We start from the raw sequence: 16,722 nt of genomic DNA on the forward strand, positions 1-16,722 counted from the left end.
GATTTTAGGCTGGTGTAGAGATGCTTGAAGAGTGTGTGTGTGTGTGTGTGTGAGGGGGCATTTCTACACCAGCCTAAAATCCTGCAATTAAAATGGGGCTTTCTGCTTCTGTTTTAAATGCAGGATCACAACTGATTCCCTTTACACGCACTTCCTTTCCCCCCACCCCTTCTCCCCGTATCTGAGTCTCCCATTATCTTTCATTGATCTCGCTCCTCTTCTTGCTGCTTTTATTCTTTTCATGGAGGAAACTGAAGCGGAACACAACGGGGAAATTTGATAGCTTATTATCTGCGATCTATTTAAAAACGGAACAAAGGGCATTTAGTGCAGGAGGGTCACGGCAGGGTCACGGCGTCATGTAAAAAGCCCGCAAACTTCTGTGAACGAGCAATCTCAATCCCAGGATAAAAGCTCTGTAAGATGAAGCCCAGAGAGAGAGAGATAGTCTATGTTTCCTATCAGAGAGATGCTTCCTGGCACTACCTATCCAAAGGAACTGTGCAAATATTCTGTCTTTTCCTCCTTCCTCCATTTTGTGGAAAGAAAAAAGATGGAAGAAGCAATGAGAAAACATAGTAGGATTACAGGTGGAAGATGACAATGGCTTGATCTTAGGGATGTTGGAGAAATCCGCCACGGACTCCAGTGAGGCCGGATTCTTTGGAAGAATCCGAACAGCCTCCACCCCCGCCACCCCCTGAAATCCCCCCCCAGGGACAGACCTAGCTGGTGGCAGATGCGGCGGCAGCAGCTCCGGCTTGTCTTCCGGCCGCTGCCAGGCTGCTGCGGCCGCAAATGGCGGCCATCGTAGCAGCCGCCATTTGTGTGCCTGCATTAGGCCGTGATAGGCTACGTAAATACTTACGTAGCCTATCACGGCAAAGAGCGGGGCCGCTACACCATTTGTGTCCCTGCTCTTTGCCATGATAGGCTATGTAAGTATTTACGTAGCCTATCATGGCAAAAGGTAGGGACGCAAATGGTGTAGTGGCTGCCATTTGCGTCCCTGCCTTTTGCTGTGATAGGCTACGTAAATACTTATGTAGCCTATCACGGCCTAATGCAAGGACACAAATGGCTGCTACAATGGCCGCCATTTGCAGCCGCAGCAGCCCGGCAGTGGCCGGAAGTCTGGCTGCAGCTACTCCTAGCTGGTGGCTCCACAGCCTTGCTGCGGAGTGGAGCTGGCTGGGGAGGATTCCGGGGGGAGGGACAGATCGCCTCCTCCCCCACCATGGATCCCCGGAATGGAACAAGGTAAGGGATTCGTATATCCCTACTTGATCTCCTATAAAATTCTGATAAAATGATAGATGCTTCATCTAGAAATGCTCTAAGTGACAATGATCCCCCCTTGTGCAATACAGGATTTGTACACAAGAAATTCTTTAGAAAAGATGGAGCTCAATAGATTAGGTTGGCAAACTCAAAAACCCAGCCAGTTTCTGTTACAGCCTCTAAGGGCGCAATCCTATCACGATAGGTGGCCGCCGCCAAACTCGGAGGTGGCCGCCTATCCAAAGCAAGGCTGGAGATGCATGGGGGAATCGTTCCCTCCATGCCTCTCCTGCCCTGCTATTTACCTCTAGACAGCTGTTTTCGGCTGTCTCGTTGCAGGGGGCCTGACCGGGAGAGGAGGCTGGTGTACAACACATTGGATGCGTTGTACATGCAGCTCCACTCTCCCCACCCTGGAATGCCCCCAGCCCCACCCGTTTTCAGTCACTGCGCACTCCTCTTGCGAGCGCAGAGGACGGGGCTTCTCCTCACTGCCTCTGAGGCAGTGCGGACGTGGGTGGAATTCGGTTTTCTGGGAACCAACCTTGGAGCGCGGGCTCCGAGGTCAGTTCCTGGAAAACAGCATATCCTATGGACCTCTAGACAGTGTCTAGTGGCATAAGATTGCTCCCTAAGCCATCTTCTTGCCATCATACATTAAATTCCTAACATATTATGCACCATTGTGATTTATTATTCACAATAAATAAAAGGAATATCAGTTTTCAGTATTCCTATAGTTTAAAATTCATAAAATCTACTCCTCAAAAGATGGTAAGTTGTGATGAAATTGAGATTCTACTGCAAGAAATAGCTTGCAGTGGTAAGGCGAATGCAAAGCAGACATACTGGACATACATAAAAGTTTAACATAATTATATCACTTAAAATGGTAAACTTGGTTGTTTTATGAAAACATTTCTTTGAGATTGCTTGCCATGTCCTACTGTAAAAAAAAAGTTCCAAATGCTGGAAACAGCAGTGGCAATTGCTGTTCAATACCTGAAGGTTGTTTCCAATCCACCAGTAAAAGAGTGTAAAGTTAGGGTTCCTTGGCAGGGTGATGGCTGTTAGGTTCACCTCCTGGTTTCTGCCAACAACAGGAACTACTTCTAGATGTAAAGCCTGCAACGGAGCTGGAAAGAGTTCCAACCATTAATTAAGAAGCCATTAATTTACTGAGCACTTTGGGTTCTCAGATTGTTCAGCAACTCCTCAGCAATCTCATCTAAACAGGCCCTGGAGTGCTACGAGACATTAGTAATCCATTTCAGGCAAATCCAAGGGACCACAGCGTCAAGAGGATGAGGTAAATGGCCAACGCCATGTGGCTAACGACTTTCCTGCAGGGTTTGACAGAACATACAAAAAATGGACTAAGGAAGTAACTCTCATTCAAAATAAATTGCCTTGAATATTTGATACCTATTGAAATGTTAAATCAGAAACCTGAAGAGTTGGCTTAATGCTATTTAGAAGAAGTAAGTGGATTTCCCAACCCTGTTCAAAAGCACTGAACACACACATCTACCTTGGGAGTATAGTATGGCCTGAATGAACAGTATTTGTGGAATTAAGCAGGTTGGTGAATGCAGCAGAAGAGAAATTAATGCATGCACACACTTGTAGTATGGCAAACACTTGAAACCAGGCACTTAACAGATTTGAGGCCCAGGCCCATAGGAAACAAGTATGCATAAAATTTACATTTGTTGGTATTTATTTGTTTGTTGGTTTAATTAATTTATTAATCACCCATCTGGCTGGTTACCCAGCCACTCTGGGCAATGTACAATAATATAAACAGTTTAAAACAATAAAATTCTACATTAAAAACATCATGTTTCTAAAAATACCCTAACCCACCCCAAATGCCTGCCTGAACAACCACATTTTTAATGCGTGGTGGAAGCTCACTAAAGAGGGGGCATGGCAGAGTTCCCTAGGGAGGGAGTTCCACAGAGTGGGGGCCACCACAGAGAAGGCCCTCTCCCTCGTCCTCACCAGTCTAACTATCCTGGCTGATGGGACAGAGAGAAGGCCATCCGAGGCTGATCTTGTTAAGCAGCCTATCTGGTGTTGCTGGAGGCGCTCCTTAAGATAGGCTGGGCCGGAACCATATAGGGCCGGAACCATATATATATATGCAAATGCAGAAATAAACTACTAGGATTTGTTTAAATTTCACAGGAGGCAAAGCAAGCCGATTAATTTTTCATCCAAATAATCTCAAATACTATAAATTCTTCAATTAATTTCTACCCTGCCCCATATCATCCTAAATCAATGCAAGACATTTTTTCCTAAGCTTAATTGCAGCGCAGGAAAATGTTGCGGGGGGCGGGGAGGATGTTGCAGCATGTGGGGAGGAGAGAGTTAACCCTTCCCTCCCCAGCTACAATTCCTCTTGAAAATTGCCCCCTTGCATGGCAGATAAGAAAAAAGTTCCATTGGCACCAATGGACTCTTAGGACTGCGGAGGATGGATCTGGGGCCCCAGGGAATAGATTCTGGTCTTGGGTCCCATGAGCCCAGGCCTAGCAACACCGCTTCTTGGAACCCAACCGTGTGGGCACCTCTGTGAGAACACCTCCCTGAGTGGTTGCAGTGTGGCCCTCCCCAATGCAAGCCTCCCCTTCTTTTTATGTATGTATTTTTGTAGATCGTAGTGGTATAGCGACAACCATTGGTGTAAGAAGCAGACTGGATGTGCCTGCTGGATTTTGGAGCCGGTACTAAGATCTGGTGCTACGAATGTATCTGTTTCTACATCCCAGAGTTAGTTTGGTAGCATCAGAGCAAAAGATCAAAAACAAAAAGAGGGCCAGCCACCCACCCAATATATTTTGATGCTTTCTTTATATTTCAGGTGTGGTTATCACAAATATGAATGATACCAACGTGGCATTGGGCAATATTTTTTAAATGGCAATTGGAATTCCTGCCCTTTCCCCCTTCTTGCCCTTCCATGATATATTGCTAGGTACTAAAAAGATGTGGGGCCCAGGCCCACAAATTGTCATAACATTTGCACATGCTAATTTATATGTATATATGTGCAAATTTAAATAAATACATTTCTTTAAACTTACACACACACACGCACACACACACGCACGTGTAAAATTAAGCCATTATCAGGAATCTAGCGTAGTGAGTGAATGTGCCAGAAGCCAGCAGAAATCACCCCATGTGCATCCATTTCCTATATCTTCCCACCTAGATAACAGCCTTGATTGCCAAGCTGCTTCATAGCAAAGTGTAATAAGCACCCCTCCCCTCTGACACAGACACACCTTCTGTTAATAAGCAAGAGCAGTTTGGTGGCCAAATCCAGATCAGAGTCTCAGTTCTTAGAACTCCACTGATGGCTAAGGAACTGTAAGACTGAACTCCCGCCATCCTAGTTCTGCTACTAGTACTAATAGTGACAATGACGACAGAGGACTAGAGAAAAATGAGGGAAAAGAAATCAAGACTTACAATGGACCTGAACCATCACAACTGCTTCATCTTCGCCAGCAGCATTCTCTGCCACCACTGAGACATGGTAAACCCCAGGATTCGCATAGCGGTGTTGGATGGGTTCACCTGTCAATGTGAGGTTCACATATATCGCCTTAACGCCATCACCAAGGTTCACTTGGTACTTGGTATTTAAAATATCCCCCTACGAAAATAACAACATATTCAGCCCCATCACAAAAACTGACAATGGGAAACAAACAACATTAGACATCAGGAGTATGTTACTGACAGTTCTTATGGACTGTGTTGAAGGTGACCACTTTTATCTCTTGTAACACACAGTTATTAAATAAACCGATTCAATGTGAGAGATAATTTGAATAATAAATAAGATAGTGCTTAAGTCCAATCTCTGCCTGTTCGGCATTCACTTCGTGGGAGTGCCTGTTTGTTTGTAACTAGGGGATGTCACAGGAATTTGACCCAGCTTGCCTTGCATTTGAACCCTGAGGGTTCAAACACCCTCCTCAGAATGGGTGGAAATCTCCACTCCCCAATCATATCAAAATCTGTGCACTGAGGAGAGGAAGTCCTGCTTGTCTCTGTTACGTTGGAAGTAAAGAGCATACAAGTTTATTAAGTTTGTGTTGAAAAACAGCGATGGGTGAATCTTCTGATCAGACTAGTTTGGGTTTTTTCTAATTTTTCTCTTGACATATCTGGAAAAATCAGAGAAGTTCCAATCCAAGAGTCTAAAAGACTGGGCAGTGAAAAGTGTATCCTGATTTGCCTGGATTTCAGTGTCTTGGAGAAGTATCTTTTAACAGATCTTATTCTTATTCTAAACTCTACCAATCTATCTGTCAGATTCTGAAATGGATAAATGGCAACACCTATTGTCAGACTTTATCTGGGCCCATAAACGGTCAAGGTAACAAAGAGCCAGACTTCAACAACCCAGAGGGAGAACACCCACTAGTAACTGCCTCCCTCAAAGTTTGGGATAAATGGTGGGGAAAACTAGCCCAGGGTTTCTCTCCAATCTAGAAAGAGATTGATCCATCTGACAATTCACCATCCCCACAGAGTGTTAATTTCACTGAGATTTTGGATCTAGCTTGAGAAAGGATTCATAAAAAGACACTGTTCCCTGCCTGAGGAAATCCTTTCTGTTTCTTTTCAGAAGATGGTTCAGTAATTTCTTAGATCAGCCTTCCCCAGTCTTTTGCCCTCCAGATGTTTTGGACTTCAACTCCCATCAGCCCCAGCTAGCATGGCCAATGGTCAGGAATGCTGGGAGTTGCGGTCCAAAACATCTGGAGGGCACCTTGTTAGGGAAAGCTTCTCCCCGTACACAGGACTGACCACTTTGAGGACTGCAGCAGAAGTTGGAAACCACGCACCCTGATTGATTGATTGATTACATTTATTGATCGCCCATCTGGCCGGTCACCCAGCCACTCTGGGCAATGTACAAAGTATGTAATAGAACAGTTTTAAACAATAAAATTCTACAATAAAAACACCATATTTCTAAAAATACCCTAACCCACCCCAAATGCCTGCCTGAACAACCACGTTTTTAATGCCCGGCAGAAGCTCATTAAAGAGGGGGCATGTCGGAGTTCCCTAGGGAGGGAGTTCCACAGAGTGGGGGCCACCACAGAGAAGGCCTTCTCCCTTGTCCCCACCAGTCTAGCTGTCCTGGCTGATGGGACAAAGAGAAGGGCATCCGAGGCTGATCTTGTTGAGCGGCCTGTCTGGTGTTGCTGGAGTCACTCCTTAAGATAGGCTGGGCCAGAACCATATAGGGTTTTAAACGTCAAAAACAAAACCTTGAATTTGGCCCAGAAAACAACTGGTAACCAGTGCAACTCCTTCAGCACTGGAGTGATGTGATCTTGCCGGCGGCTGCCTTTAATCAGGCGAGCCACCGCATTCTGTACCAGCTGCAGCTTCCGAACCATCTTCAAGGGTAACCCCACGTAGAGCACATTACAGTAGTCTAAATGAGAGGAGACCAGGGCATGTACTACCAATAGGAGCAGATGGTCGGGAAGGCAGGGGTGCAGCCGCCATATCAGATGGAGTTGATACAGCCGGCTCACAGCTGACACCTGAGCCTCCATGGACAGCTGGGAGTCCAAAATGACCCCCAGGCTGTGGACCTGGTCTTTCAAGGGTAGCCATACCCCATTCAACACCAGGTCAACATCCCCCAACCTCCTCTTGTCTCCCACCAAAAGTACCTCGGTCTTGTCAGGGTTCAGCTTCAGCTTATTCCTCCCCATCCAGCCACTCACCGACTCCAGACATTTGGACAGGGATTCTACGGCCAACCTTGGTGAAGATTTGAACGAGAGGTAGAGCTGCGTGTCATCTGCATATTGATGACACCACACCCCAAACCTCCTGATGATAGCCTCCAGTGGCTTCACATAGGTGTTAAATAACATCGGGGAGAGGATGGAACCCTGTAGCATCCCACAAGTGAGTGGCCACGGGTCCGAAACCTCCTCTCCCAGTGCTACCCTCTGGTACCTACCGGAGAGGAAGGACCGGAACCAGCGCAATACAGTGTCTCCAATGCCCAACCCCTCCAGGTGGTCCAGGAGGACAGTGTGGTCGACGGTATCAAAAGCCGCTGAGAGGTCGAGGAGAACAAGGAAGGAGCATTCGCCCCTATCCAGAGCCCTCCTCATATCATCCACCAAGGTGACCAAGGCCATTTCTGTCCCATGCCCAGGCCTGAAGTCCGACTGAAATGGATCTAGATAATCGGCTTCTTCCAAGTGTGCCTTCAACTGCATCGCCACCACCCGCTCAATCACCTTGCCCAAAAATGGCAGATTCGAGACTGGGTGAAAGTTGTTCAGAACTTGGGGATCCAAGGAGGGCTTCTTTAAGAGTGGTCTTATCACCGCCTCCTTGAGGGCTGATGGCATCACTCCCTCCTCAAGGGAGGGATTCACCACCGCCCTGATCCCCTCACCCAATCTCTCTCTGCAGCCCATAATGAGTCAAGATGGGCAAGGATCAGGTAAGCAGGTGATCGGCCTTACATATGAAAGCACCTTGTCCACTTCATCTGAAAGAAGAAGCTGGAACCAATCCCACAAAACCAGTTTGCCACAGACTGCCTCTTGCTCACCACAGCGCATGGAATAACACTCCTAATGTGATGAATTTTATCTGCAAAGTGCCTTGCCACGGCCTCACAGGAGGCCTTAGAATGCTCCAGTGTGCTCCAGAATCACCAGACAGTGATTCTGACTGTCAGGGTTTGGCTGACCTAGCATGGCCTTAACCATCCTCCTGTGCATGTGACTGGAGTGGCCTTTATGTTTTTAGTTGCTCTTGCAGGGTTTCTGGCATGGGGGCCTGGAGCAGGACAGGTGGATAGATGGGTTCCTTTCCTGAAGGAAGATGCTGAGTGATTCAATCCTGCTTCCTTCTAAGTAATGCAGAAGCTTGCCCTGCTTACTTGTGAATAGATATGACACTCATGCTCACTTCTGAGTAAACATTAGAGGCTTGATATTTGGGGTGCTATTTGAATGTGGTACCGAGTGGTTCAGTCCTGCTTACTTCTGAGCAGACATGCAGAGGCTTGTCCTGCGTATTTGTGAGCAGACATACAGAGGCCTGCCCTGCCTATTTGTGCGTAGACATGCTCCCTACTATAAATACGTAAGAATCGGGTTGGGAGAGAGGATTTTCCTGCCAGCCCACTATTGCCTTTGGCCCTGCTCACCACTGGAATGCAACCCTCGAGAGCCTATCCAAAATGGGATTTGGCCCGCAGGCTGAAAAAGGTTCTGCACTCCTGACATGCAGTTTTCCAACTTCAGATCAGAGACAAATAATACATAGACGGCGAATGTTATTTACCTGATCTTGTGTGACAATGAAAGTGACATCTTCTCCAGGCTTAATGGCCAGGCTCTCCCCTTTGATGCTTATCTGCAGTCCTTTGGGAGCCATCAGTGGACACAGGTGCTGAGATTCATTTTGCTGCAAATCCACACCGCCTTCACATACATTAGATATAACTTTACGATACCTATTGGAAAACGCAAACAAGAGAGAATATCTGAGTGCAGAACAGGAATGAACATTAAAACACAGAAGGGGTTGGATCCAAACAGTCATACTTAGAGGAGACCCACTGAAATAGATGGAACTTAAGTTTGCCACGTCTAGTTTTCTATTGATTTCAATGGATCTACTTTAAATATTACTAAGTTTGGATCCAACCCTACATGTCACAACTTGGAGGGGTCTGATACCTCCCCACAGAATTAGACAATCTATTGATCAGGAAGCCAGGCAGACAGTACTGCATTGCTCCAAAGTGATTGATTCAGGGATGAGACTGATTTGTAGTTGGGTAGCCAAGCCAAAGTCAGTTCCAAGAACAGGCAAGGCAGAGATAACAGAAGAATTATCAGTCTGGTGGCAAATGTTGTGGCAACTTATGGATTTTGATGTGACTTGATAGGGAGATGGCCACTGGTTTAGATGGCTTTAAAAGAGGATTAGACATAAGTCTATGTCTCTGTGGAATCTCCAGAGGCAGCGTGCCCCTGGATAGCAGGGGAAGAAGAGTAGGAGAGGGCTGCAGCTGCTGCACACCCTTCCTCCTGGAACAGATTGGGCCCTCTCTACTGCTCCTGTCACCCTAATGGAGTCATCTACGGATGTTGGGGAGGGCCTGATCCAAGGTGTGGTGGGTGGAGCAAGCACCAGGGCCTAGAGACCTTTTAGACCTCTTCTCATTTTGGAGTCTGTGGTATTCACATGGATACTGAAACGGAGCCAATAAACATAACCCCTCAAAATCTATCAACACTAGACGTGAGTGAATGATAAACTCCAGCTCATTTCATGCACCCAGATTCAACACCACACACCACAAAGCCATACATTTCAAATGTTAGTCCTCGTCGATTCTACTGAGGGAGGCAACTACAGATCTGGCCATGGTGACACATGCCTCAGTTACATCCTGTTTGGACCACTATAACACACTCCACATGGGGCTACCTTTGAAAAGTGTTTGGAAGCTTCAGCTGGTTCAGAATGATGCGGCCGGACTATTGACTGGGGCTGGTTATAGGGAGCATGTGGTTACAAAAGGTTTACTGGCTTTTGGTCCATTTCTAGGCATAACTCAAAGGTGCTGGTTCTGACCAGTGAAACCCAACATGAGTTGGGACCAGGCTGTTTGGAAGGCTACATTCTCCCATATGAGCCTGCTTAGGTTTTAGGATCCTTAGGAGAGGCTCTTCTCTCTGTCCCACCTCTATCACAGGCACATTATGCAGGAACACAAGTGGCAGTTGCTTCTGAACTCTGGAACTCCCTGCCAAGGGAGATCAGGTAGCTTCATCTTTCTTGTCTTTGTGGTGGCAGGCAAATATGTTTTTATTCAGATAGGCGTTTGGCTTTTAAGATGGGTGCTTAAGTAGATTTTAACTGATGGGTGCTGTTTATTTCTTTTGTATTGATATAGTTTTAACTGATCTGCTTTTATGTTTTAACTATAATTTTATATTTTATCTTATATTTTGTTGTTGTTAGCAACCTTGTGTACTATTTATAGTGGAAAGATAATTTATGAAAGAAAAAAAGAAAGATTACTGTTATTGAAATATGTGATAAATTGCTTTCAAAGGTATCAATTAAGATTTTTCTCATCTCAAAATGTGAGTTTTCTTCCTTGGTTTGCAAGAGTGCATGAAGTGAGTGATGATGCCCTCTAATCCTAAAGAATTTCCATCATTCTTATAAGGATGTCAGTGAGGAGATCAAATGTATGCTCTGCATGCCAGAGAGATCCAAATATGGTTCAGCAACTACAAGGCCAATTTGTCCAGTGGATATAAGGGATGGGCTTTGGTCTGGATGGCTTGGATGGGCCACACTCTTGCTTAGCCATGAACTCTGTGGGTAGTGTAGGGAAAAGTAATTCTTCCACACCTTAAGATACTCACCTGTAGAATAAGAATGTGACATAACCCGTTCAGGTGAAATGAACTGGAAGACATTTTCCACATTAAAAGTGCTCAAAAAACCAATATATTTATTTAGTCAGGGATTATCAACTCTTGAGTTGCTGTTTAGAAAGGCAATTAATACAAGGAAGGAAGGAAAGAAGGGAGGAAGGCAGGGCTACTTTTCACAGCAAAATACTACTTACCCTGTGCTGCTTCTGTAGGCCTGTCCCAAGACACAGTCTTCAGGAGGAGTTTCAGGGTTAAACCAAAAGTCAGCAAAGCACATATTAGACTCAGATTTTGGCAGTGCTGAACGCTCAAACCCATAATCACTACAGAACAACAACAAAAATTAATTGTTCAAGAGAAGTAACATTGCAGAGAGTTTTTCAGGAGTTGCGCAGATGAAAAATGACTCCGTTGCTAATCTTAGATATGAGCGATCCGTACTGTATGTGGCCTGGGGAGTGCAAGTACACAGCGGACAATTTTTGCACCCCACTGGGAGGGCATCTCATGCCAGGTGTGCATGGGTCCCACAGCTATCGTGTAGTTACCATCTACGGAGCCTCCTGGGCCCTGAAGCCAGAATGCAGCCTCAGGACACAGCAGGCCGCAAAGCAGCTGTGCTGCCTGTCACCTGCAAGCTCCTTCCAAACCCTCAGGGTGCAGTCTGGTAAGTACAACATCCCTGGGGAGGCCTGTGTCCCACCACCATGGAATGGCCCTTCAGTGCTTATGGAAGGGCAGCAGGATTCCCATAAAAAAGGACTGCTGTTAGCACAGTGCCATGGCCTGCTCGAGCAGAACAGTCTTAACATGGTGGTGGCTTGGTGGGGTGGGCTTCACAGTCGTGCTGGTCCCCATGGAGTAAGTGCAGGTGCTGCCAGGATCATTTGTGCCAGTAGAGTCCTCTCCATGCAGAGCCCAGGAGTTGGTACATGCCCACTGTCAGCACATTATAAATGCAATCCAAGTCTCATTGGAATCACCTGCAAAACTCTAATGTATTCTAGCTGGCTTGGATTCTAACTTTCATGTGATGAGTTCAGTGTTGACCTGAGGTTGAATTAATTGGAGCGGGAATTGGGTTCAAATGGTCCTGAAGATCTGTTCCCATAACTGATAGTTGTAGAGTATGACATGTGGCGTATGATCTTTTTCTCTATGTCCTTGTGGACCTTCCATCCTTTTTCAGGTTAATTGAGGATGATTTTAATAAAACAAAATGTTACATGCAGGATGGGGAGGTGCAAGGAATGTTAAATGACTGATTTATTATTAAAGTGGAAGAGAAAAGAAATTATGTGCAGAAACCTGAACTCCATCTAAAATGTGTGTTTGCTGCACAAAGCATATAGTTCCAATATGATTCCATCTGCATTAGTTACCATTCATTTCTGGCCCAATTCAGTGAGCTACATTTGACCATTAAAGGACAGGCTCATCTCACATGTGGCTACCTGTGCACTCAGATCAGTAACTGAGGAGTCTGTTCCATGTTCCACCACCCTCAGTAAGTAAGCCAGGTAGGCACATAAATCACTGCCTATTCAGCCATAGCTTCACAGTTATGGAACATCCTCCCAAGGGAGGTCCCCCTGGTACAATCATTGGTCACCCCTTGACACATAGTGAAACAAATTAATGTTTGCTGCTGGTGAATATGTGATGTTCTTTTTGATGCTACACTTTATTTTAGGCAAACACTTTTTTCAAGTGTTGTAGATTATTTTTAAAATCTATTTTTAAGCTCTTGTGCAGGTCTTTTGGGACTGAAAGGTGGAGTATTATTTGTTCTAAATAAATAATAAAGTATTGGCTAACTATCCCCCCCCACACACACACCCCTACAAAGTTAGAAATAATGTTCTCTTTCAAACAAGAGCAAAACAACTTCTTTTGTTAAGGAATATAGAGTTTCCAGTATATCCAAGACGCATACAGAATATCTAGGTTTAAACCACCACAAAAACCTACAGAAAGGCTCACCATAAGAAATCCGGAGGGCTACACTCACAAACTTTGGAAGTGAGTGCCGACATAAAACTTCTTCCTTTAATGCACCATGACAAACTCTTCCTCTTCCGAAAACTTCTTTGCTGACCCATGATGCAGCGATCACCCTGAATGTTAAAACGTTAACTCTCATAACTACCACATATGTGTGCTACACTGAATTAAACATTTGTAGCAGTTTTCAGAATTCAGCAAAACCTTTAATTTGGCTTTAGCTATACAGAATTTGAAAAGCATTTCACATGCAACTTGCATGAACTGATCTTTCTTAACACAGAAAGGCCAGCCATCAGGTAAGACTTCTTCCTTCCTATTATCCCCATTTCTGGTATGAGTTCACAAGATGGTACACTTGGTTTTGTGCTTGGTTTTGTGGACTTGAGAAACACGAACTGTGAGTGAAAACTCTGTCGTTTGGAGCAGAAAATTGTTATGATGAGGATATGAAGACTATAGTAACTGTTATATACACAGGTATCATAGAATCATAGAATCATAGAATAGTAGGGTTGGAAGGGGCCTACAAGGCCATCGAGTCCAACCCCCTGCTCAATGCAGGAATCCAAGTTAGAGCATCCCTGACAGATGGCTGTCCAGTCTCGTCTTGAACACCTCCCTAGGTAATTGGTTCCATTGTCGTATTGCTCTAACAGTCAGGAAGTTTGTCCTGATGTTCACCTGGAATCTGGCTTCCTGTAACTGGAGCCCATTATTCCGTGTCCTGCACTCTGGGATGATCAAGAAGAGATCCTGGCCTTCCTCTCTGTGACAACCTTTCAGGTACTTGAAGAGCACTATCATATCTCCATATCATATCATATCTCCCCTCAGTCTTCTCTTCTCTTCTCAAGGCTAAACATGCCCAGTTCTTTCAGTCTGTCTTCATAGGGCTTTGTTTCCAGTCCCCTGATCATCTTTGTTGCCCTCCATATGCTTGAGATACTTGAGAGAGCACCTTCTCCCTTATCTCTGACGTGGCTATAGTAAGTGGGAGAGGATGTCTAGGTGTGATCATGTCTACTGCCCAAGGCATTCCTGATTGGACAGGGGGGTTCAGCCAGCCATGCCAAAACTCTCCAAGAGCTGCCAGGAAACTATCTCGATCCATCAGTCTTTAGAGGCAGACCAACTGGACTGTTCTGACACCTCTGCAGAGGCTGAGAGATAAAGGTAGTCTAAACCTCAACCTGTTCATGACAAGACCATAGCTGACACTTTCTCCCTGCTTTTTGGGGCTCCCCTTTCGGCCGCAGTTAGTGTGAATGGAAGCCGTGAGAAGTGAGGGAGAGTAGATGTTTCTTAAAAGGACTTGCTAGAGACTCAAGGAAATGTGGAATGGAAGCAGGGTACCCACAAGTGCCAGCCCAACATTTAAAACCCTGGGGATCACCTTGCTATGTGACCGATCTCGTCCCCTTTTCCTGACCTGTCACTGTCACCTGTCACTGTCAAATCAGCCTATATGCAGTCTCATCTTGTAAATTTCTTTGTATGTTTCATCATGCACTGCCTTCTCTTTGACAGGTAAAACATACAAGGACATTGAGAAGGCAAGGCTATATATATTTGACAGCCGCAAGTGCGCACTTGCACAACTGTGAAACACCGACCCCCCACCCCAATCATGAAGACAACTGCACAAATTCCTGGGGCTGAAAAAATAAACAATATATATATACACAACGCCCCCATTTTCACAAATCGTGAGGGGTGAAAAATAAAATTTAAAAGCTGGGGAATGAAAATGGGGTCGTGATTGGAGTGGGGAAAGGCATGGGACAAGCAGACAAGATGGGCGGAGGATGAGGGGGAAGGAGGGGGAGAACAACCCACGGTGAGCCCAATCGTCTGTTGGGTACACTGTGGGTTGTTCCAAAAATAACCTACACTGTGTAGCTTATTTGTAGGGTGGCTTATCTTGTCGTGTGAACTCACCCATTGTGAGGTAAATCCTCACTTACCAGTTCTTCAGTAATGTAGAGCCTCTCTCTATGAAAGGTGTCCTGTAAACCTGTTATTCCCACTTCTTAAACACATGGCTTAAAAATGAGGCACAGTGACACATTAATAATAAATCATGGATATAATTTTCAACCCATTTTCAAATGCATGAAATATAAGCATCTTGGGGAGCAATCCTATGGCCACTAGACACTGTCTAGGGGGCCATAGGATATGCTGTTTTTTCGGAACCGATCTCAGAGCCCGTGCTCTGAGGTCGGTTCTCGGAAAACTGACCTTCCCCCACATCCATGCTGCCTCAGCGGCAGCATGGAGAAGCCCCATCCCCCACACTCAGAAGAGGAGCGCAGAGCGACTGAAAAGGGGCGTTTCGGGGGGTGTTCCGGGGCAGGGAGAGCGGAGGTGTGTGTATGACACATCCAATGTGTCATACAGCAGCCTCCTCTCCCCGTCGGGCCCCCTGTGGCTAGACAGCCGAAAACAGCTGTCTAGAGGAAAATAGCAGGGCAGGAGAGGTGCAGAGGGAACGATTTCCCCGTGCCTCTCCTGCTTTGCTTTGGATATGTGGTCGCCTCCGAGTTTGGAGGCGGCCATCTATCTTGATAGGACTGCGCCCTTATGTACCTTGTGGGAGTAGCAATGGTGATTTCAAACATCTATTTTGCACAATTTCCCAACCCCAGGAGTAACCACATCTTTAGGATTAAAAAAACAAACAAACTATTGATCTTGTCATGCTTATTCATCAAAAGTTCCCACTAATCAGGAGTGGGTCACACTCATGATTTTTGGATCTTATATTCATTTGATTGGATTCTGTATAAATTTGTGCTCTCCATTGTACTGTGAAACACACTGTTATTTTTTAGTATTGCTTGACGTTTGCCCTCACTTTGTAAACAAACAAATCATTTTTTATTCTTCTCTCTGTGCTCGGGATATATGCCTACCCCCCAAGGCTACCACTTCATGCACCTCACAAAATGGGCTCTGGTTCATGAAAGCTTATGCCACATTAAATCTGTTAAACATTTAACACAATACCAGACTCTTCATTAGAACATATTTCTAAGTAATAATGCATAGTATTACACTGTACTGCATGACTTCTAACAATAATTTCCTGAAATAAACAAGGCATAGATCTAGAAACCAAAATATAGTTTATCACACTGGTCTGATTCAGACATAATGCTAAACCATGGTTTACCATGTAATTCTATGCATGTTTATGCATCTACTCAGAAGTAAGTCTAACTGAGTTCAACAGGACGTACTCCCAGGTATTGTCAAGGGCTCCTTGGTGGGCTCTCTCAGTCTAATCCAGTAGCCAAGTCCAGACACAGACAAAGGGATTCTTTTCAAAGCTTTATTCTTCTTTTACAACTTAATAACTCTACAGATAGCAACTAGATCTGAGCAGCAGCATCCCTATGCCCTAAGTTGGAACAGTTGGTCCCTGTTTGAAAGGCAATTACTGGCAGACCCCTGAATATAAGGACCAGGGAGAATCCCTCCCCTTTTCCCTTGGATCCTCTGGGCGCAACCGTTCCTTGAGCGCCAACTGGGCGCTACGCCTCCTTTCCGCGCTCTCCATTTGGCGCCGCTCTCTGCATCTGCGCCGCGCATCCAACCAGTCTGCTATCGGTGCTGGGTCACTCCCTGGACTGCTTTCTAATCTAGGAATGTCAGTGGGAGGAATCTCTGTCAGCTGCGGGCCCTGGGAAAAAGGGGCGCGCTCCTCTCCCAGGAGCGACTGCTCTTCCTCCGAATCAGAACTACTCTGGGATTCTATGGGCTCAGTGTCCACCCTGACAGGTATGTTGGTATAGAATTGTAGCCTTAGTGTTACATGCAGCAGCTTCGGTGATCCTTGTGCTTACGTGTCCTCCCCTGCCCTTTCTCCCTCCTTCGTCCATGACAGGATGAAATCAAAAAGTTCCGGTTGCCATTACTACAAACCAAAATTTCCCAGTTCATCCAAATATGAGAA

At 45.5% G+C, this 16,722-nt stretch overlaps 1 protein-coding gene across 2 annotated transcripts in view; it reads right to left on the reverse strand.

Annotated features, from left to right (window-relative positions):
• Positions 1-16,722, reverse strand: part of SORCS2 (sortilin related VPS10 domain containing receptor 2) — a 220,225-nt gene that overhangs the window by 24,877 nt on the left and 178,626 nt on the right. For both annotated transcript variants that reach the window (XM_084850779.1, XM_084850780.1), the window contains exons 16-20: positions 12,741-12,874; positions 10,952-11,080; positions 8,641-8,812; positions 4,765-4,951; positions 2,284-2,417 (exon numbers count right to left, since the gene is read on the reverse strand). In XM_084850779.1, the coding sequence (XP_084706905.1) occupies positions 2,284-2,417; positions 4,765-4,951; positions 8,641-8,812; positions 10,952-11,080; positions 12,741-12,874 (756 nt within the window). The remainder of the gene's footprint in view (positions 1-2,283; positions 2,418-4,764; positions 4,952-8,640; positions 8,813-10,951; positions 11,081-12,740; positions 12,875-16,722) is intronic.

The sequence above is a fragment of the Heloderma suspectum genome, chromosome 4 (genome assembly GCF_057233095.1).
Source record: "Heloderma suspectum isolate Gila_16-S chromosome 4, 16-S_ref, whole genome shotgun sequence".
Classification (NCBI taxonomy): domain Eukaryota; kingdom Metazoa; phylum Chordata; class Lepidosauria; order Squamata; family Helodermatidae; genus Heloderma; species Heloderma suspectum.